The following is a 22,671-nucleotide window of genomic DNA, read 5'->3' as shown; positions in this document are numbered from 1 at the left end:
TTATTGCATAGAAAATAATTATTACCAAATATGAATTAGCATAATTTAAATCTACATACTTTGTAGATTATATAACCATGTAAACACATAAAATTGTAATATAAATTATAAAAAAAACTTATTTGACAACATTCACAAAATAGGAATAATTTTTAACATGGTTCAAAATATTCCAAAGTTTTCCAGTTGGTTTTGAGGAGAGCATAGAAAAAGCATATATTTCAGTAGCTGCAGGACTGACTCGTGTGAGGAATCAATTGCACATGGATTTCAGTTAATCATTTGCTGAACATGGCTTATGACTTACAAGCAAAAGGCAGCTAGAGTAAGATGGTGTAAGCAAAGACTGTTGTGGGGTCAAGAGCACTGGAAAAAGATACTTTTTAGTGATGAAAGTATGTTTTGTGTCCCATGGTCATAAAGAAATATGTGTTTGGTATCTTAAGCAAGAAGCATTTGATAAAGAATGCATGAAACATTTGACGAAATTTGCAATCTTTGTCATGATATGAGTTTATGTTGACTGCAGAGGATCCAGGTAGGCTGTATATTGTGTACAAAAGAGTCAATTCCAAAGTGGACCAAGAAATTCTTGATCACTTTATGTAACCAGCATTGTAAGATTTATGTGATGGCGATTTCCTTTTTCAGCAAGATTCAGCTTCTTGTCACACTTCCAAGACTGCTACTAGATGGCTCAAAGAAAGGCAAATCAATGCAATTCTTTGGCTGGCAAACTTATCAAATTTAAACCCCCATTGAGAATCTGTGGATAATTATGAAGAAATATCTTCAAAACGTTGCCCCAGGAGACAAATATGAACTTCTTTCTAATCTACAGGCCATATGGGCATGTTTCAATAAAGAATGAATTGCTAGTAAATAATAGGCCCAACTATTTACGAATGGTCATAAAAGCTAAGGGGGATGCAGCAAAGTACTAATTATCATGTCGTTTCCTTTTTACTGAATATTTTGAACTACATTAAAAGTTATTCTAATTTTGTGAATGTTTTCAAATAACAGTTTTCTTATAATTTATATTACATTTTTATGCTTACATGTTTATATAATTACAAAGTAGATTTAAATTGTGCTAATTCATATTTTGTAATGATTATTTTCTATGCAATAAATTAGAATTGCAAATCATTCAACACATTTTCTTTGATTATTTTAATTTTTTGATTCGGAAGTGTAAATAGCTGAAACATTTTACTTGTTCTGTATGATCTCCATTCAGAATACAGCTGAAGTTTTCTATGCTCCTACCTATTTTCTTAGTTTTGGTCTTTTTATTGCTGATTTTCATGCCAAATTTAATGCAGCTGTTGTTCAATTTAGTTAGTGAATCCTGGAGACTTGAACTAGATGTGTTTAGGAGTACATCATCATCTTCATAAAGCAAAGTGCTAAGTTTGACATCTCCAATTCTAATCATCATGCTTGATGCCACTTTCTTTCATAATATGATCTATAATGATGATGAATCTAACAGATAAGCTTAGGTGTTGATGGTTATTCATGACTTATTTTTCACTGTATTAACCACTTTTATCAACAAAGATGTTTTTTTAACGCTTATATTTCGCTGATTTTCAACTCAGCATCATCAGAGCACAACACACTTGTAAATGCGACAGTGAGTGAGTGAAACAATATAATTGCAAAAGACAAAAGATCTAAAGTCCTATTTTTTGGCGCCCTCTAACGAAAAAAAAAAAAAAAAAGAAAGTAGAAATATGAACTCCTACAACAGCGCCAACATACGAAGTCCCGACCGCAACTTCGATGAGACCATGTGGTCGTAAACCTATCGTCGGAAACACTCGCTGAAGAAGCCAAGAACGCTCTCAGTCTAGGACATAACTCATCACGCCTAAACAAATTCCTAAACTAGAAATTATGATGAAAGTAGAACGGGGTAGCCACAATCTTCCGCCAGCAATAGCCAATAACGTGCAACTAGATATAGCAAGTATTATAAACAAGGCTAAGCCTCCAAAAAGCAATATGCCACGTAAGCAAATAAAAAAGTTATATAATAATAAAAATATTATTATTACAAAAGCCGATAAAGGAAATGCAACAGTTATCATGAATAAAGAAGAGTATAACAGAAAAATGCAAGATTTCATGTGACAGTTCCACATATCAAATTATACATCGTGACCCTACGATGTCTCAAAAGAAAAAAGTCCGAAAATTACTGAAAAAAGTGACATCATGGCCCAAAGAAATCATCAGGAAAATAAAACCAATTCATGTTAAACCACCCCGTATTTATAGATTACCAAAAATCCACAAAACTAATATTCCCCTACGCCCCATAGTTGATAGCATAGATAGTCCCACATATAAACTGGCCCGGCATTTAGCCAAGTCGCTTGCCTCCCTTACTGGCAACTCCTCTACTTTTGTTAAAAATTCAATCCATTTCAAAACACTGGTTAAAAATCTAATCCTAAAAGATTCAGACATAATGTTTAGTTTCGATGTCACTTCCTTATTTACCAATGTACCACTTATAGACACTCTTGATTTAATCGAGTCTAAATTTCCCCCAGATATTTTTGAATTATTTCAATTTACCATGAATGCAGGTTACTTTACATGGGGGGGACTTCTACAAACAGATTAATGGTACTGCTATGAGTTCCCCCCCTCTCTCCTCCGTTAGCAAATTTTTACATGGAACACTTTGAAAACAAAGTACTTACCACAGCTATATACAAGCCACAAGTGTGGTTACGCTATGTAGATGATGTGTTTGCCATCTGGTCCCATGGACAAGACACTTCGGATGCTTTTGTCACCTACCTAAACAGCCAACACCCCAAAATTCACTTCATAGTAGAAAAAGAATCAAATAACTGTTTACCATTTCTTGACACATTAGTCACCTGCCTTTCAGATGGATCATTATCTTTTTCTATTTACAGAAAGCCTACACGCAGGAAGATACCTACATAAACAATCACATCATCATCCAGTCCAACAGTACGGCATTTTAAAAACACTTACACACAGAGCCAGAGCCATTTGTTCTAACGATACAGCTCTGACCACTGAACTCCAATACCTGCGCCATACGTTCTTAGCCAACGGTTACAATCCCTACAAAATAGATAAAATACTACATAGGTCCATTACTCTGCCCTTCCCTAATACACAAGAATACAACATCACCATTTCTATTCCCTATATCAGAGGTACATCGGAAAAGATAGCCAAAGTATTGTTGAAACATGGCCTTCGCACCACTTTCAAACCTCATGTCAAGCTGGCAACTCTGATCCGCTTGCCTAAGGATAAACTTCACCCTTTAGCACACCCAGGAGTGTATGAAGTTCCGTGTGACTGTGACTTGGCCTATTATGGGCAAACAGGAAGATCAGTGAACATCTGCCTGGGAGAACATGAAAGATGCATTCGCTACTATTACTATGGCAAGTCGGGACTGGCAGACCACGCTTTGGACACTCCTTCACACAGGATTAGATGGAGGAAAACGAATGTGCTATTTAGGAGTCGTTATAGATCTGAAAGATTATTTTTTGAGTCAGCAATGGCTTTGAAGAATTCTCCCAACCTTAACAAATATGGTTGCATTAATTTGCCAAAAATTTGGGAGATGGTTATCCTAAGAAAAACTCCTGGATAACTGCTGCTTTTTTTTTTTTCTCCCGTTAGAGGGCGCCAAAAATAGGACTTTAGATCTTTTGTCTTTTGCAATTATATTGTTTCACTCACTCACTGTCGCGTTTACAAGTGTGTTGTGCTCTGATGATGCTGAGTTGAAAATCAGCGAAATATAAGCGTTAATAAAACATCTTTGTTAATAAAAGTGTTTGTGGTGTTGTTAATACCTTGAAAAATAAGTCATGAATTGATGATGAATAAGAGTGGAGATAATGTACATCCTTGTCTTACCCCTGATTTTACATCAAACCATCTTCCTGTATTTCCTTCAATTCTAACTGCTGAGTGGCAACTTAAATAAAGACTGTGTATTGCTCTGTATAATGTTCCATTCATCCCATATAATTGTAGTGTTTTGAAAATCTTTTCCCTGGGTGCTTTGTCATATGCCTTTTCCAGATCTACAAAACTTAATTACCGAACCTTGTCATATTCTCACAATTTTTCAACCATTTGCCATCCTGGTTGGCCAAGTGGTCAGTGTATCCGATCTCCAGACAAAAAGCTGCGGGTTCGAATCACACAATGGGCATGGATGTTTGTGATTGTCTAGAAAATATGAGTGGTGATGATGGACGGTAGCTGGCATTGGTGTAGATGATGATGATGGTAGTTGGGGCGCGTTGTAGTTGGTGGATTGAGTAGTGGAGACAAAGAGTTGTAGAGTAGGTGCCCTCCCTCGATGAATCTTTGGTCTCCCTGGAGGTGTTATGTAATAATAATAATAATAAAATAATATTTGTCTTAAAGTGAAAATCTGACCTTGACAATCTCTATTTGTCCTGAATTCAGCTTGTTCTTCTCCAAGTTTCTCTTCCAAAATCTTTCTCAACCTCTTTTCAAGTATGTTTGCATAAATGTTACCCGTTCCAGAACACTCATTAGAAAAATACTTCAAATTCTCACATTCAGTTTTATTTTTCCTTTTTTATATATGGGTACTATGAAAGCTCTACTCCAGTCATTGGGAATTCAATCTTCTGATCAGGCCCTCTGAATTATGCAAATATAGCCACTTCAAAACTTTTTTATACGTCCTACTTAGGCATTTCTGGTCGAATATCATCTGCTCTAGCTGCCTTTCCACATTTCAGCTTTTTACGCCTCAGGATTTGATATGTGGGGTGCTTAAGGGTCAGAGCTATATAACTGAGAGGAGACCTCCACATAATCTTTAAAGGAATGTGGAGAACTGACCAAGGCTTCTGACCTAATGTCCAATCCTCACCTTCTCGTTGTGCACCCTATTGGGTATCTACCTGGATACTGAACGAACGAGGATGGGCTGGCAATTTGGGATTTAGCTGACAAATTGTAGCTGACTTATTGGCTTAAACCAATATACAAAATGATGGTACCACATGACAAAATTTCATGCAGGCTGGGGCGTTGCCCGATTAAACAAGGGACCCTGTTGTTTTCACCAGGGTGAACAGTGAAAAGTCAGCTACTGGAACAAATCTGAAAACACATCCCAACTCAACATCACCCGAGTTAAAGATCAGTACTATCAACATAAGAAGCCTGAATGACAAAGAAATGGAGCTAGCTGAAGAATTAGATAAGTACCGGGTCGACATAATAGGGGTGACTGAAACGAAATAGACAAAAACTGGTGAGATCTTTCTGAGCAATAAATACAAAATGTTATATTCAGGAAATGACAATCAAGGAAAACAAGGAGTAGCCATAGTATTCAACATAAAATACGAGGCTAATCTTCTTGAATGGCAAGCAGTCTCAAGTAGAGTAATGTGGGAAAATATGAGAATGGGAAACTGGACAATGAGACTTATTTGTGCCTATGGTCCCATAGAAGGTTCTACTAAGGTAGAAGTGGAGGAATTTTTTGAGGCTTTAGAAAAAGCAACTGACACAGTGAAAAAGGAAAAGTTGGTCCTTGTTGGGGATCTAAATAGCAGAGTATGAAATGATTGTCAGACATACAAAAATATTTTGGGAAAATTTGGAGAAAAGAGCAAAGCTAAGAATAATGGCAAATACCTATTGGATTTCTGCTCAGGACATGGACTGGTTATTACTAACACCACTGTTCCAACATAGAAATGTGCACAAATTCACATGGAGAGAAGAGGCAAGCAATAAGAAAAGTCTCATTGACAATGTTATTTTTGATAGTGATGTTTTCTCTCTGGTGCAGGACACCAGAGTGTACAGAGGATTTGAAATTGGAAGTGATTGCTATTTAGTCTTGAGCAGGATTAAATTGAATTTCATATTGAAAAGAATAACATTTAAGAAAATTTTACAGAGAATAAAAGTTGAGCAGCTCTCAGATGTGAACTGTAGACTAAAATACACAAAGATTATTGAAGAAAAAATGAAAGAGTTTGAGAACAGTAATCAAACCTTGGAAATTCAGTGGCAAGCCTTGAAGAAAACATTGATTGATAATGCCAGAGAGGCATGTAGTGAGGTTGTCTGCAAGGATAGAAAAATTAGAACTCCCTGGTGGACACAGAAAGTTAAAGAGGCAGTGAAGGAAAAGAAGAAAGCATATCAAAAGTTCCTGGCAAATAAGTCAGTTTGTGCTCTGAGAGAATACAGAGACAAATGTAAGAAAGCTAAACACTGTGTAAAACTTGCTAAACAAAAGTCATGGGAAGACTTTGGCAAGAACATAGAAAATAAATATCAAGAAGTGGCAAAATATTCTGGAGGTTGTTGAAGAAGCTTAGAAATGGAGGAAAGAGTGCTGTAAAAGGTGTTAGAGATGATAAAGGTGACATGAAAACGGGAGAAAAAGATATCCTTTTTGAAATATTGCTAAATGAAACAAGCAGTGATAGCATAGTGGTAAAAAACACTCCACAGGCATACAGTCAGGAATACAAATCCATACTTGAAGTAGAAAAAGCCATCATAGGCTTGAAATGTGGAAAGGCAGCAGGAGTAGATGATATTCGACCAGAAATGCTTAAGTATGGTGGTATAAAAGTCTTACAGTGGCTGCACTGCATAGTTCAGAAAGCCTGGACAGAGGGACGTATTCCCAATGATTGGAGTAAAGCTCTCGTAGTACTCATATATAAAATGGGAAATAAAACTGAATGTGAGAATTTCAGAGGTATTTCCTTACTGAATGTTCCTTTCAAGTATACTTGAGAAATGGTTGAGAAGAATTGTGGAAGAAAAGCTTGGTGAAGAACAAGCTGGATTCAGGCCAAATAGAGGCTGTCAGGATCAGATCTTAACTTTATGACAAATTGTTGAGAAAGCATGAAAATATAACAAAGATCTATATTTAAGTTTTTTTTGTCGATCTGGAAAAGGCATATGACAAGATGCCGAGAGAAAAGCTATTCAATACGCTACAGTTATATGGTGTTAATGGGGCATTATATCAAGCAATACTTAGTCTTTATTTGAGTTGTAAGTCAGCAGTTAGAATTGAAGGAAGTACAGGAAGATGGTTTAATGTTAAATCTGGTGTGAGACAAGGATGTACATTATCCCCTCTGTTATTCATTATCTATATGGATCGCATTATGAAGGAAAGTGGTATTAAACATAATATCAAAATTGGAGATGTTAATGTCAGCTCTTTTCTTTCTGCAGGCGATGTTATACTTCTAAATAAATCTGCTACAAGTCTGCAAGAATTCCTGACTAAATTAAATAACTGTTGTAATAGATATGATATGAATGTCAGCAATAAAAATACAATGAAAATAGGCAGAATCGTTGAAAATGTCAACTGTGCTTTGCACGGAGAACTTGTGGAACAAGTAAAACATTTCGGCTACTTAGGCATGATTTTTAGTGAATTTGGTAAATTAAATATATAAATAGACAATAGAAATTGATTGCTGCTACACATTAGTAAATGCCCTAGAGAAGGTATAAAATAATTTGATATTGTTAGTCTTTAAATTTTTTTTTTTTTTTTTAATTTTCTCTTCACTTGAAATTTCTTTCATGCTGTTATTTCAGTTTTGAACTTAGTATTAAAAATCTACAAAATCCACCATTTCTGTAACATGATAAAAATGTTTGTCATAGTGTTATTTACTGTGAAGGGTGTCCAGGCTAGAGGTATTCAAAAATAACAGCTTATAATGCCAGAACCACTCATTATATTTTCTCAACTAAAGCTCAGTCAATAGGAAGTGTCTCCAAGATTTGTTTTGTTACACTTTCACTAATGTTTATGTGCAAAAATGGCAAAAGAATGGCTGTTGCTTCAGTCAAGATATGGATGCTATGGCAGAAGGTGCAGTGTGTGCTTTGGTTAGCTGAATTTAAATCAGTTATGCACATTCAGTGGTGTGCACGACTGGAATGGAATGTAGTTCTTCCCACATCAAAATCCATTTTTCAGTGGGATAAGACTCTAAAAGAAACAAGATGTTTAGTTTCACAAACTGAGAAACACCCAAAAAAGCATGTGAATGATGAGACTGTGGGTCGGGTGTGTGTGTGTCATTCTCTAGTAGTCCATGTAAGTTAATTAGGCTAGTAATTAACTCAGATTCCTCGTTCAACAGTTAACAACATTTCACAAACATCTCCGTTTGCATGCGTACAAACTTCAATTCCTTCAATCAGATGATCACCTTTTGAGAGCCGATTTTATGATCAGCCGTATTGTTGGCAATCCCAGTTATCTTGATCTATTGTTATTCAGTGATGAATCAATCTTTCACATTTGCAGGAAAATTAACAGACAAATTGCCTCATTTAGGGTATTGAGCATCCTTACCAAGTGATTAAAAATGAAAGGGACACACCAAAAGTCAACATCTGGTTATGAGTGCACAAAAATGACATCAATGCCCCCCCCCCCCCCCCATAGAGTCCACAGTGATGGGACGCACATCCCTTGACATGCTGCAGATCTTTTTCTGTTCCACACATTTCACAAGATGGTACTCCACCACACTTCCATAGAGATTTTACTACATTTTTGAATGAGACATTTCCTGGACGTTGGATCAGAAGAGGAGACCCAACTGCCTGACCGCCTAGATCTCTGGATATTATTCCATTGGACTTTTTTTGCATAGGATGATTTGAAACAGCGCATCATTCCAGCAGTTACTCAAATAATGCCTCTGATGCTGGTAAACACTTGGCAAGTGCTCGAATATTGTTTTGACGAGCTACAAAAGGTTGCCCACATCGAACTTTACTAATCTTCATAAAAGCTTGGTGAGTTACTCTGTATAATAACAAAATTATTTTAATAAATCTTGTAGATGCTGAGATGTGTGTGTTTTTGGATACCTCTAGCCTGTTTTTTTATAAGCAGATTAAAATTACATTAATCACAGCTATTTTCTGTGATATTTGCTTTAATGTTCTTAACAGAAATATAAGTTTATCTTCATAATTAAGTATATCTGAGTTTTTTTTTTTTTTTTTTTTTTTTTTTAAAATTCTGGATATGCAAACTTTTTTATTGTATTTTATAGTTTGAAATGTTGACTGGTGCCTTGCCATTTCAATCAACAAGTAGAAAGGAGACAATGATGTTAATACTTAAGTATGCTACACAGTTTTTTATATATAAAATATCTCATTTAATATATAATTGACTAAATTCTTTCAGTTAGAATTTTAATGAAATTATTTATAGTGGTATGTATGTGTTGTAGTCACCTGATTAATATTTTTTTTTTTAATATAAAAATTGTGCTTGCTTTTCATAATTATGTGATAAGTATGTTAAGGCACTAAGAAAAGTGGTCTTTCTTTTAATTAAGTGCTGAAGATGTATATGTAAGAAATTTGTGATACGGATTATTGTTTATTGAAAATGTTTATGCTGTGATGTTTTAAAGCTATTTACAAGAGATGGTTTTCATATGAAATAATTATTTGCACAGAGACTATGCATTTAATCACATTACTTATTTTGGTCTCACTCTTGAAACTGAAATAATTCTGCTCAATGAGAACCCACTTGCCAAAAAAAAAAAAAAAAAAAAATTATGGCAAGGACATCACTGAAAGAAAAACCACCAGACATACCCACAGAAAAAATGGATTATATCCATGGAATGTAAATCAAAAACAAGAAATAGCCCTAAGATATCAGATCATGTATTAAACGTTTTTCCAGAAGAACAGCTGGACACTGGCCATCCAAACTTCCCAAAATCAACAAATACATATATAATCCCTCAACCTCATGGAAGTAGCCTACAAAGCAAAAGAATAAGAAAATTCTTGCAATGGAATTGTCGTGGATTCCACAAATATATGTAAAGGCTTCTCTGTAGAAGCACAAACCTGTTTGATTATGTCTGCATGAGGCATATAATCAGATTTGAGTTTCTGCAGAGGAACCTCGTTTTAAGGCATTTCACTATAATTCATAAGGACAGAACCTGAGATCAACTGGACTTGCCTCATAGAGAAGTTGCATCCTAGTGGGCAGTCATATTCCTTTTTGGCACATCCAGCTTAACATTGCTCTCTTTCATTGGTAGTCATTTCAGTGAGATCCCTCATTACAATCTGTTCCATTTATTTACCATACCACTGGGTTCTGAGTTAAACGAGATCAACCCTGATAATCTTATATTGCATTTGCCTCAACCCAAATTTAGAGGCAAATTTAATGGACACAGTACTCTCTGGGATAGTGTTGTGCTAACACAAATTGGCAAGGCCTTATTGTGAGTATTTTATTGACAATCATGACCTTTTTCTTAACAATGAATGCAAGACTTTCTTCCATATGCCTACCTGCTTGTATTCTCCAATCAGTTTTGTAATCTGCTCCTTTGCTATTCTTTCACTGTTCATGTGAGATATTGAAGAGAACATACTGCACTATACATTCATGCTAACCATGGATTCCTATATGGAACATTGACCTGGCTGACTGAAATTCATTTCCCATCTTGAAAAATTTAATTGTGATGCAGTCATGCAAACTTCTATCAGTGAAGCAGTGACATATGTGATTGATTGAATTGTCCAGGCAGCCACAACCAATTCCAAAAACATCATCTCGATTTCCACTATTGAAAGCCATGGTAGAAACCCGATTGCCAAGCAGCCAAAAAAGATAGACAGACCATAGGATGTATTGTAGATTCCCTACCATATCATATCTCATACATTTTGAATGTGCTCAGGCCAAAGCACATTGTTGGATGCCAGAGTCAAAAACAGTTGTGGATTGAGTTTACATCATCCATCAATTATGTAGCCAGTGCATAAGTTGTATGGGATAAAATCTGGAAAAAGAGGGGGTTGATATAGAACACACCATTTTGCAATCTCACATGAATTGGAGGGTAATTAGTCTACTTTCAGTACCTGCTAAAATGTTCTGTAGAATATTGATAAATAGGATTACAAATGAAGTAGAGAAGATATTAAGATATGAACAAGCTAGCTTTAGAAGATGGGAGTACTGTGCATCATGTTTTTACTTTAAGGAACATCATTGAACAAACCATAGAATTTAGAAGCTCGTTATATATTAAATTTTATATATTTTGCTAAAGCATTTGACAGTATTGACCGAGAAGCATCATGGTTATTTAAATGTTATGGAATTCTCAGCAAATATGTGAGAATAATCAAAGAAATATATAAGGGAAGTAAAAATTGTGTTGTTGCACAGCCAACCACATTCCGAATGGTTTGAGATAAGATCTAGTGTAAGGCAGGGTTGTGTAATGTTTGGACTATTGTTTAATACAGTCATCAATTGGATTATGAGGAGTTACAGGTGCAAGAAGAGGAATTAAACTGAATCCTAAGTTAGAGGATCTAGATTATGCTGATGACATAGTTTTGATATCATCAAAATACAATGATATACAAACAGAATTGGAAGACGTGTATAAAATAGCTGAAAGAGTAGTCTTAAAATAAACATGACTAAAACAAAAGTGCTTAAATTAAACAGAAAATGCCACAAAGAGATCAAAATCAACCAGCATGCTATAGAAGAAGTTAAGAATTTTACATATTTGGGAGCAAATGCAGATACCGAGGGTGCAACTGACAGCGATATAATGCAAAGACTGACAAAAGCTAATACTGCCCTCTGAAAATTAAATAATATATGGAAATCTTCAAAATATCATAAAACTAAAATAAAAATCTCCAATAGTCATGACAAGGCTGTATTATTTTATGGATCAGAGACATGGAAGCTGACCAAAAACAGGAAGCTAAATTAAAAAGTTCTCAAACCAAATGCCTCTATAAAATATTAAAAATATTTTGGCCTCAATATATAACAAATGATGACTTATATAAGCTAACTGTGCAAAAAAGCATTACCTATGAAATAAAAAAAAATGGAGGTGGTAATGGACACATGTTGAGAACGAACAGCAGAGAGATTCCTAAAGTGGCTTTGACATTGAAAAGCAGAAGGCTTAAAATAACTTGGCAGTGAATGACAGAAAAGGAAAGAAGATGCTGGCTGGAAGAGATGGAGAGAAGCTGAACTGGTGGCTCAGGACAAAGGTATCTGAAAGAAGCAGATCTCAGCCTTATGAGGCATGAAGAGGGCAAGTATAATCTAGGTTGTGGGAGGCACCTTCATGTTGTTATTAATAACTTTCTCTCTGGCTAAGTCTTAAAGTCCTGGTGAGAAGCACATTATCCCAGCCATATCACCGAGAAGAGTGTTCCCCAGTTTTCTGTCTTAAGTCTTACTCTGTGAGTGAGTTCACTCAAAGTGAACTCAATCACTGCACAACTTCCTTCCACAGTAGGCAATGATCCATACGTTGATGGCAATTTACTGTCATTCTTGTAACAAGAGGATCACTGAAAAACAATTTCAACAATCATTCACTCATAAATTAAAGATACCAAGAAATTATATACTTGGTTTAATCCTTTATCCAAGTGTAAGCAAACAAAGTTTGCACCTGAAATATTTTCAGGACTGGGACAACTTGTTGGGGGGGGGGGGGGGTGGGGGGGGGGGGGGGTGGGGGGGGGGGGGGGTGGGGGGGGGGGGGGGTGGGGGGGGGGGGGGGTGGGGGGGGGGGGGGGTGGGGGGGGGGGGGGGTGGGGGGGGGGGGGGGTGGGGGGGGGGGGGGGTGGGGGGGGGGGGGGGTGGGGGGGGGGGGGGGTGGGGGGGGGGGGGGGTGGGGGGGGGGGGGGGTGGGGGGGGGGGGGGGTGGGGGGGGGGGGGGGTGGGGGGGGGGGGGGGTGGGGGGGGGGGGGGGTGGGGGGGGGGGGGGGTGGGGGGGGGGGGGGGTGGGGGGGGGGGGGGGTGGGGGGGGGGGGGGGTGGGGGGGGGGGGGGGTGGGGGGGGGGGGGGGTGGGGGGGGGGGGGGGTGGGGGGGGGGGGGGGTGGGGGGGGGGGGGGGTGGGGGGGGGGGGGGGTGGGGGGGGGGGGGGGTGGGGGGGGGGGGGGGTGGGGGGGGGGGGGGGTGGGGGGGGGGGGGGGTGGACCCCACGCCCTGATAGCTCAGTCGCTGTTGGTCCACGGCTGCTTATTCGCCAGATAGCTCTGCTTATATCGCAGCTAGCCTCCATATCTGAAGGCTGTTCCCCGATCCGCCACCTGGGGACGCATCCGGTAGTAGTCAGCTCTGCCCCGGATATATATATATATATATATATATATATATATATATATATATATATTTTTTTTTTTTTTTTTTTTTTTTTTTTTTCCAGCTTTTAATATGAAAGAAGATAGACAGCCTGGATATGTGATATGTTAAAATACCTATAATTTGTGTCTCAGGGAACACCTCTTTTATTATTATTAAAATTTCTTTCCTGGTACTGTCAAATGAAAGCGGTATTCCAAGGCCTTGCCTTTAACATAATTATCTTGATGTCCAAGTAAACTGTCACTGAACAACTTCCTCCCACACCAGGCGATGCTTAGTTTGTTGACTTGACAATTTGTCATTCTTATAACATGAATCAATGAAAGGAAATCTCAATAAGCAATCATCACATATCTCCATGAGCTTTTAGCAATGATTTCAGGTTTTCAACAGAAAAAAAACTGTACATCTGCCAAAAACGTAATCCAGTCTTCACCCCAAGCAGAGTTAAGGATAGGACAAACTATTATATGAATAATAACAAAAGCCAAGTTCTTAGTACTCATTTTTGACAAATCTAGTTTTTTTGTACATACTAATCAAGTAAGAGAAAAGTGCAAGAGCATTAAATATCCTGGTTTCTGATCCTGTTGCTGATCTCTGTTCCCTCCTCACCTTTATCATGATGGATCCTGTCTATCTTCAAAGTATACAAATAACTACCCGTGCATATTACCTATTCAGAGCCTTATATCATTGCATGCAAATTGATATAAGGCTCATTAAAAAATCCTTTTGATGGAAGCAGTTGTCATTTAACTATCCCCTAAAAATAAAATATTTGCCTAAATTATGTAATTATTTTTTACTTTGAGAAGTTCAGCATGATGCACATTACTGTCATTTACCCCTGTGGTATGCAATTGTGAAAGAGATTATACAAATTCTCGGCAGTAAGTGATTAATAATTTGAATGTGTCAGAAATCTTAACAACAGTGAGGCCTTCTTGTAATACTCACTGGTGTGTGGCATTGCTTTCGTGATGTTTTTACCCATAATGCTGTACTATGTGTGGGCTAAAATAATCAAGAAACCATGCTAGAGACCAAACATGGAACTTAAGCCAATTTGAGCCTCCAATAAAAAGTGTCACCTAAAACTAAGTTTTATGAGCATCTGTATGGATGTTTGCAACTTTCTAGCTTTGAAAAAATTTTAAAGACCCAGTGTTTTACCTTAAAACACTGGGGAAACATGACATTTATCAGTTCATGTGATATCCTTGAATCCTGAAGTGGAAAAAAAAAATATGTATATATATATTTGAATGGGGTTGTTTAAGGGTCAAAGCTGTATAACTGAGAGGAGACCTCCACATAGCCTTTATAGGAATGTGGAGAACCAAAAAGGGCTTCTGACCTAATGTCCAATACTTACCTTCTCGTGGTGCACCCTGTTGGGTATCTACTTGGATACTGAACGGATGAGGATGGGCTGGCAATTTGGGATTTAGCCGACCAAATTGTATTCTTATTGGCTTAAACCAATATAGAAAATGATGGTACAACATGATAAAATTTCATGCCGGCTGGGGCATTGCCCGGTTAAATAAGGCCCCCGTTGTTTTCGCCAGGGAACCAAGACAAACAGCGAAAAGTCAGCTACTGGAACAAATCTGAAAGCACACCCCAACTCAACATCACCAGAGTTAAAGATCGGTACTATCAACATAAGAAGCCTGAATGGCAAAGAAATGGAGCCAGCTGAAGAATTAGATAAATACCAGATTGACATAATAGGGGTGACTGAAACAAAAATGACAAAAACTGGGTGAGATCTTTCTGAGCAATAAATACAAAATGTTATATTCAGCTACTTAGGCATGATTTTTACTGAAGATGGTAAATTAAATATGGAAATAGTCAACAGAATCAACAAAGCTGGTATGGTAGGCAGTCAATTTAATAAATTCATATGCAATAAAAGAGAAATTAGTCAGAACACTAAATTAGCTATGTACAAGAGAGTGTTCAAACCAGTTTTAATTTATGGATCTGAGAGCTGGGTCAGAAGTAAAACACTTGACCAAAGACTAGAGACTGCAGATATGAGAGTCCTGAGAAAGATTAGAAGCGTGAACAGATGGCATCAATGGCAATATCATATTAAAAACGAGGATATTAGGAAAGAACTTGACATTGTCAGCATCCAGGAATGCGTTAGCAAAGCCAACATCAGGTGGTATGGTCACTTAAACAGAATGGCGAGCAAAGATTAGCAAAACAAGTGTTCTCTGCTAGGTTGGTAGGAAAACGACCCAGAGGAAGACCAAGATATAGGTGGATCGATACGGTACAAAGTGCCTTAGGCGATAGAAATATAAGATCTGATAATGTTGGAGTCTTGACAAGTAATCGACTGATTTGGAGGAAATTTGTAGATTGGAAATTAGTAATGATGTAAATTTTTCATGTAGTACTATCATATCCTGTACACCCCCTTGAGGGTACATGTCAGGAATTTGATGATGATATATTTGAATTCCATCATATGATGTTGGCTAATGTCACATGGTAGTACTTTGTACTATAAACGTCGTCATTACTTAATCTGGTTGTGATGACCCTCCTGAAATTTCTAATGAAATACTCTGGCACTAATTCATGTCCAGTTACTGTACTAATGTATTGTAGGATTTCAGTGATAAGCAGATAAGAAGTGATTAAAAATTTTATCACATTATTGTTCATCTTTTGTTTCTCCATTATTTTCTAACAGAGTTACAACTGCAAATAAATTTTGTTGGCTTGGATGATCCTTTATTGTTTCAGAGATTTGAATATCTTAACTAGTATATTATATTTCTAAAATAAAAGATTCTAGTGTAAGTTTTCAAGAATTCATAAATTATAAACAATGAAATTTGTGGTAGAATTTTTGTTCAAATAATGGGAAGAATTTACCGAGTCTTTTGTGATGTACTGGATTGTTTCACTAATTTAGATACATTTAAGAAGTCAAAGCCTTCACAACCAGACTAATTAAGGATGACATATAGTATATAATACTAACATTCTGCACCCTGACATTTATGATCCAAGTACTGTCAGATAGATACATTAAAAATCCAGTGAACTGCTATTATGTGTTTTATCGTATCTTAAAAAATACGATGTAGTTTGTTTTGATCCTTTGCGTTGACAATTTTTTCTTATTTATTATTAATATTATTGCACTCTCCATGGAGTCAGCATTCTCATTATGAGAGGTTCATTCGACTGACAACGTATTTATCATTCTGACTCTTAAAATCCTTAACACTCTTTGCATTAACAATATATTCTGGTAATGCGTTTCATTCACTGACAGTTTTCCATGTAAAATATCTCCTTGCACCCCTCTTCACCACATTCTTGCGTAGCTTCCACGAATGGTCTCTGGCTTTTCCCCTTTAAGCTTCTACTCAATCCGATAAAATCCTCTCGCTAACTTGATTGTCTCTATCGTATCACCCCCTTTTCCTCTTATCCGCAAAACTCTGCATTCCACATTTCTTCGCCCTCTCTCCATAGTCAGCATTCCAAAGTCTTAATATTGTCTTAGTCACTCATCTCTGGACCCTCTCCAATGTTTCCACATCACACTGAAAATCAGGTGACCCGATTTGAGCACAAATAGTCCAAGTGTGGTGTGACTAGTGCTTTATACAGTGGCACAGCCACTTCCTTATCCCTTCATGTTAGACTACTTCTTATCATAGCAACTAAGATATGCAGCCTTTGCAACACTAGCAATATGCCCTCTAAACTTCAGTCTGCTGTCAACCATCATTCCCAAATCTCGAATCTCATCCACTTCCTGCATATGGCACCATTGATATAGTACATAGCCTTATATTTCTACATCCCAAAATGACAATATAGTATATAATACTATCATTCTGTACCCTGACATTCATGATCTAAGCGCTGTCAGATAGATACATTAAAAATCCAGAGAACTGGCATATGATTTTTGTGATTTCCAGAAAAAAAAGTAACTACCATTATTGTTCCTTAAGCATTTGAAATTTTGAATAAATTTTCAAATGGTTTCTATTATTAATCTTGCTTTACTGTCATCTCTTGCTATAGCATGCCACCTAAAGACTTAACCCAAATTCATAACTCCAGTGATATTCTAAAGGAAGTTTACCATAGCAAATCATTCATTAATTTATCTTTGTAATCCCTGTGCATTCTCTGTAGTGAGAGATGGCTATAATGGTTCTTTAAGCTGTGATCTGGGAACATTTTGGAGAATTGTGTTTTCCACTATATTTGCAAATATATTGAGCACATAGTTTTAAGATTTTGAGTGCAAATTTAAGAGCATAAACATTCTATCTATAATAGCTCTACTTTTTAAAGAACTGTTACAAATCAACTAATAATTTCTATCACAATTAACATTCACTTTGCAAAAATGCAAACAAATTGACTGACAGAAAACTTTGGAGACCCTAGTTCATAATTTTTTATAGGAAAATAAAAATTCATGAAGTAGTAATATTTTTTTTTATGTTGAAAGCTCATGCATATAGGTTGATTTTGTACATTGATTTGATACTCACTTCATTCATATAATTTTAGTTATTTTGTAGCCAAGTTATTCATATACTTCCAGTATTTTATTTTACATTTACTTGAAAATATTACAAATCCAACATTCTAGGTTTTGCTCAGGCTACACTTTGCTTATTATTTCAGGTTCTGGACCTAATGGTACCCATGATATAAAGAGTCACCCATTCTTTGCAACAATAGATTGGGAAAAGTTATATAAGCGAGAGGTAATGCCTCCATTTGTACCTGCAGTTTCTCGGGCAGATCATACCGGTTACTTTGATAAGGAATTTACTACCAGAACACCAGAAGGTGAATTTTGATTAATTTTTAACATTACATTATCAGTGCATTTTATATATTATATATTAAAAAAAAAAAGTGGAAGATTCCTTAAGTCACTGTTAAATAAGATATGCTTCTAAGAATTCTTCATACATTTTATAAATTGTTAAACATCCTATAGATTAGGATCCTTATGTCATTCTGAAAGCCAAGTTTTTTTTTTGTGGTTTCTAATGAAATGCTTTCAGCATCTTTTCTACCTGTCTTCATGTTTTATTCTTTTAACCTTTTGTATTTTCCTTTGCAGTTTAGACTGTAAGGCTGTTATCAGACATGGTTTTGAAGTAACCTAAAGAATGAAACTTTCTTGAGATAACATCCAATAAATCACATGCATAAATTGTTTTAACTTGATTAGTTTCTTATACTGCTGTGTGTTTCTTCAAGAATACAAAAAATAAGAATCTTGAATTGCAGAGCAAACTACATCTTAGAAAAGTAAAAAGAAAACATTAAAGAGAGTGTATAATGATAGGAATACATTAGACCTTATGCTTCCACTATTACATGAGCATTACTGTTAAGTTGGATAATACATCACATATCATAATTCTGTAAGGTTTTGGATGTCTTAAGAGTTCAGGATTAGATCTTGATTTCTCTTGTATTGTGTTAAATTTGCAAATGCAACTATTAAATTTGCACATGACATTTTGTTGTCATAAGCTTTATATCCATCACCTGATATTAATGATCCCACATAAATATCTTAGACACCTGGTTTCTTCAAAAGGGTCTGAAGCCACACAACTTGAAAGCAGCCTTCACATCCTTCAGCAAAGCTTCGATAATCTCTGATTGCTGCTTTCAAGTTGTGTGGCTTCAGAACCAAGGCTTAATATCAGTTATTTTTATATCATTTAATTATTTTTACTGTAAGGTTGAATGATGACCCTTTATAATTTTAATTTTCTTGACTATCGACATTCTCCCTTAAGTGTCTTTTATAGGATATTGCTAATTGTTCTCGCATTGTAGCCATCTTATGTTAGGATCTTCCTTTATTTCAGTTCTTGTTTCTTTTGTTTATCAGTCAATATGCTGTATTTCTCAGAGTTCTGGTGATACTGTTTTTGTGCCAGATGGTTGTTTGACTGTAATATGCAGGTATCAACCTATGTTTGATTTCTTCCTCACATTGACATCAAACCAGGTGTCACATTAATCTCTCTCTCTTGCAAACTAGAAAAAAACTTATTCTGCATCAAAGCCACAGTTAATGCATTAAAAGAAAGAAATGATATTTTCCACTTCATATTCTGGTAGAAGATGAAGCCAGATAGTTAAAGTCCTGGCTAAACGAGGAAAAATATCTGTTTATCGAAGCCCATATTTTTGGTTTCTGCAAATACCATAGCAGCAGCATTCCTGACTACCCTACCTATCTTTGCATCATCATCATCAGAAAATAGATGTATGTCACCTGTCAATTCCTTCCCAATATCACTAATGTACAGATTGAATAACAGTGGACCAAGGACTAAGTGAACAACTAGTTACCTTAAATCTTGCAGACTCACATCACCTGTGTACCGCTTTTTGATGTCTGTCAGTCAGCCATTCTCTTATCCATGCAAATAGTTATAATCCAAACCCATATTCTCCAATTTATGCCACAGTCTTCCATGCTGTATTCTGTCAAAAGCCTTAGCAAAATCCAAACGTATCATGGTGTATCCATTCCCTTTGTCTAGTTCAATGGTAACATTGTTATGGAATGTGAGCAAGTTGCTAAAAAATGACCTTCCCTTAGTAAACCTATGCAAAATAGAGATTCGCTGTCAACCCATTTCTGAATACGAGCAGCCCTAATCAATTTTTCCAAAATCTTCATCACCACTTCTGAGATACTGATTGGTCGCTAGTTGGACATTGGCCTTTGCACCACCCTTGTGCAATGGGATTGCCACACGTTCTTTCTATTCCTGTGGAATCTTCCCTGTTCTGAGACTCAAATTATGTAGCCTGGTCAAAGGAAGAGCCAGTTCAGTTGAACACTCTTTTAGCACCGATGCTGATATCCCATCAGTCCCTATTGCTGAATTGTTATTCAGTTTGTGCAATAGCCCTAATGCCTTCTCTTCATACACCTGAGTTTCTTCATCATGAAGAGGCAGCAGTGAATTCTTTAATGTTGCATACATCAGGTTGATAGCTTTTAACCAAATTGGCATTCATTAGTCGAACCTGCATCTGTGACCTTCACACCATTTGCATTCAGAAGAGTTATTCTTTCACATTCAGCTTATCAATAGAATTCTTGTGAATTGTCTTTAGCTTGCAGAGCCAGTTTCTTTTCAATTCCATCAATATGGAGGTATAAAAGATTTACATTGGCTACACTGCATATTTCAAAAGGTGTGGTGAGAAGGGCAAATTTCAGATGATCGGAGTACAGTTCTCATAGTAATCATCTATTAAAAGGAAATAGTCTAAACAAGCTGGGTTTAGACCAAGTTTTCAGGATCAGATTTTCGCTTTAAGATAAATGGTTGCGAAGTCAACAGAATATAACAAGGATCTGTATTTAAGTTTAGTAGATTTAGAAAAAACATGTAATGAGGTACCAAGAGAAAAGCTGTTCAAAATGCTATGGTTATATGGTGTAAATGGGACATTTTGTCGAATAATACATGGGTTGTTTAAAAAGTTTGTTAAATTTCCAATAGACAGTGACACAATTCGTTCATTCATACCAGTGTCAGCACATATCATCTTTTTCATGATCCCTGGCAAAATTTTAACCACGTGTGATGCTTAATTTTCGTTTAGCAAACATTTAAAATGACAGTGTTCACTTTTTTCATAAAAATGGAGAAAATCGAGTTTCATGCACTGATAAAACACTTATTTGAAGAAGTTGACAGCCATGTAGATCAAAGATGATTTAGATGCAGTTCATGGGGACTCTGCACCAGCATTAAAGAGTATTTATTTTTGGATAAATGAGTTTAAACATGGTTATGAGCCCATTGAAGATGAAGCATGCTCTGGATGCCCGACCTGAGGTTACTGAGTAGGAAATGATTGACAAAATTCATGGTATCGTTATGGAAGACTGCTGAGTGAAAGTGCGTGAGATGCAATCTCGCGCACTTTCAGCATCTCACACAATCTCAACAATTCAGTTGAGATTGCATCTCAACTGAATGGGTGTATAACATCCTGCACGAAAAATTGCACATGATAAAGCTGTGTGTGCGATGGGTGCTGCGATTGTTGATTGTAGAGCAAAACGCTTGCGAAAAGACATTTCAACGCAGTGTTTGGCGATGTTTAATCGCAATTCACAGGATTTTTTGTTCCGATTCATGACTGTAGACGAAACTTGGCTCCACCACCACTACACATTTGAGTCCAAGCAGTGGACAATGCCTGGTGAAAGAGCACCAAAAAAAGCGAAGACTGTTTTATCAGCTGGGAGGTGATGGCCACTGTTTTTTGGGATTTCCAAGGAATTATCATGAGAGACTATTTGGAAAAGGGTAAGACAATAACAGGTGTCTATTATGCATCATTGTGGGACTGTTTAAAAGAAGAACTGAAGAAAAAACAGCAATGATTGGCACACGAAAAAGTGCTCTTTCATTAAGACAATGCACTGTCCCACACATCAGCTATTGCAATGGCAAATTGCATGAATTTGAGGTTCGAATTGGTTTCACATCCATTGTGTTCTCCGGACTTGGCCCCGTGTGACTGCTTCTTGTTCCCAAACTTAAAAATTTGGCTCGGTGGGAAAAATTTTCTTTGAACAATGATGTCATCAAGGCTGTCAATGACTATTTTACACAATTTGACAAATCTTACTTTTTAGATGGGATGAAAAAATTGGAAACTCGATGGACTAAATGTGTAGACCTCTGTGAAGACTATGTTGAGAAATAAAGGTTATTTTTTCCAAAAAAAAATGTGTTCAACTTATTTTTTTACCAAACTTTTCAAACAACCCTCGTAGGCTCTCCATTCAGAATGCAGTTGATGTGTTCAATGTTTTTGCCTATTTCCATAGTTTTGATCTTTTTATTGCTGATTTTCATGCCAAATTTGCTACAACTGTTATTCAGTTTAGTTAGTGAATCCTGGAGACTTGCACTACATGTGTTTAGGAGTACATCATCTGCATAAAGTAAAGATCTCCAATTCTGATATCTAATAGAAAATTGCCTAATGCAATTTTCTTTCATAATGTAATTTATATAGATGATGAATAAGAGTGCATCCTTGTCTTACCCCTGATTACACATCAAACCATCTTCTTGTATTTTCTTTAATTCTAACTCACATACATATGCTCATGATTTCTTAACTATTTGTGGTAAAGTGAAAATCTGATCTTGACAACCTCTATTTGGCCTAAATTCAGCTTGTTCCTCTCAAGGTTTCTTTTCCACAATCTTTCTCAACCTCTTTTCAATTATCATCATCAAATTCCTGCCATGTACCCTCAAGGAGTGTACAGGATATGACAGTACTACATGAAAAAATTACATCATTACTAACTTCCTAT

The 22,671-nt window shown here is 36.6% G+C and overlaps 1 protein-coding gene across 1 annotated transcript in view; it reads left to right on the top strand.

Annotated features, from left to right (window-relative positions):
- The window catches only part of LOC150096137 (ribosomal protein S6 kinase 2 beta-like), a 335,208-nt gene that overhangs the window by 168,298 nt on the left and 144,239 nt on the right, over window positions 1-22,671 (top strand). The window contains exons 9-10 of the mRNA XM_090409619.1: window positions 9,138-9,220; window positions 17,926-18,128. Of these exons, the coding sequence (XP_090265745.1) occupies window positions 9,138-9,220; window positions 17,926-18,128 (286 nt within the window). The remainder of the gene's footprint in view (window positions 1-9,137; window positions 9,221-17,925; window positions 18,129-22,671) is intronic.

Source organism: Typopeltis vanoorti, chromosome 19 (genome assembly GCF_054136105.1).
Source record: "Typopeltis vanoorti isolate ZY-2024b chromosome 19, IOZ_Tvanoo_1.0, whole genome shotgun sequence".
In the NCBI taxonomy this organism is placed as follows: Eukaryota; Metazoa; Arthropoda; class Arachnida; order Uropygi; family Thelyphonidae; genus Typopeltis; species Typopeltis vanoorti.
The sequence above is the reverse complement of the archived record's forward strand: the minus strand, read 5'-3'. Positions and strand labels throughout refer to the sequence as shown.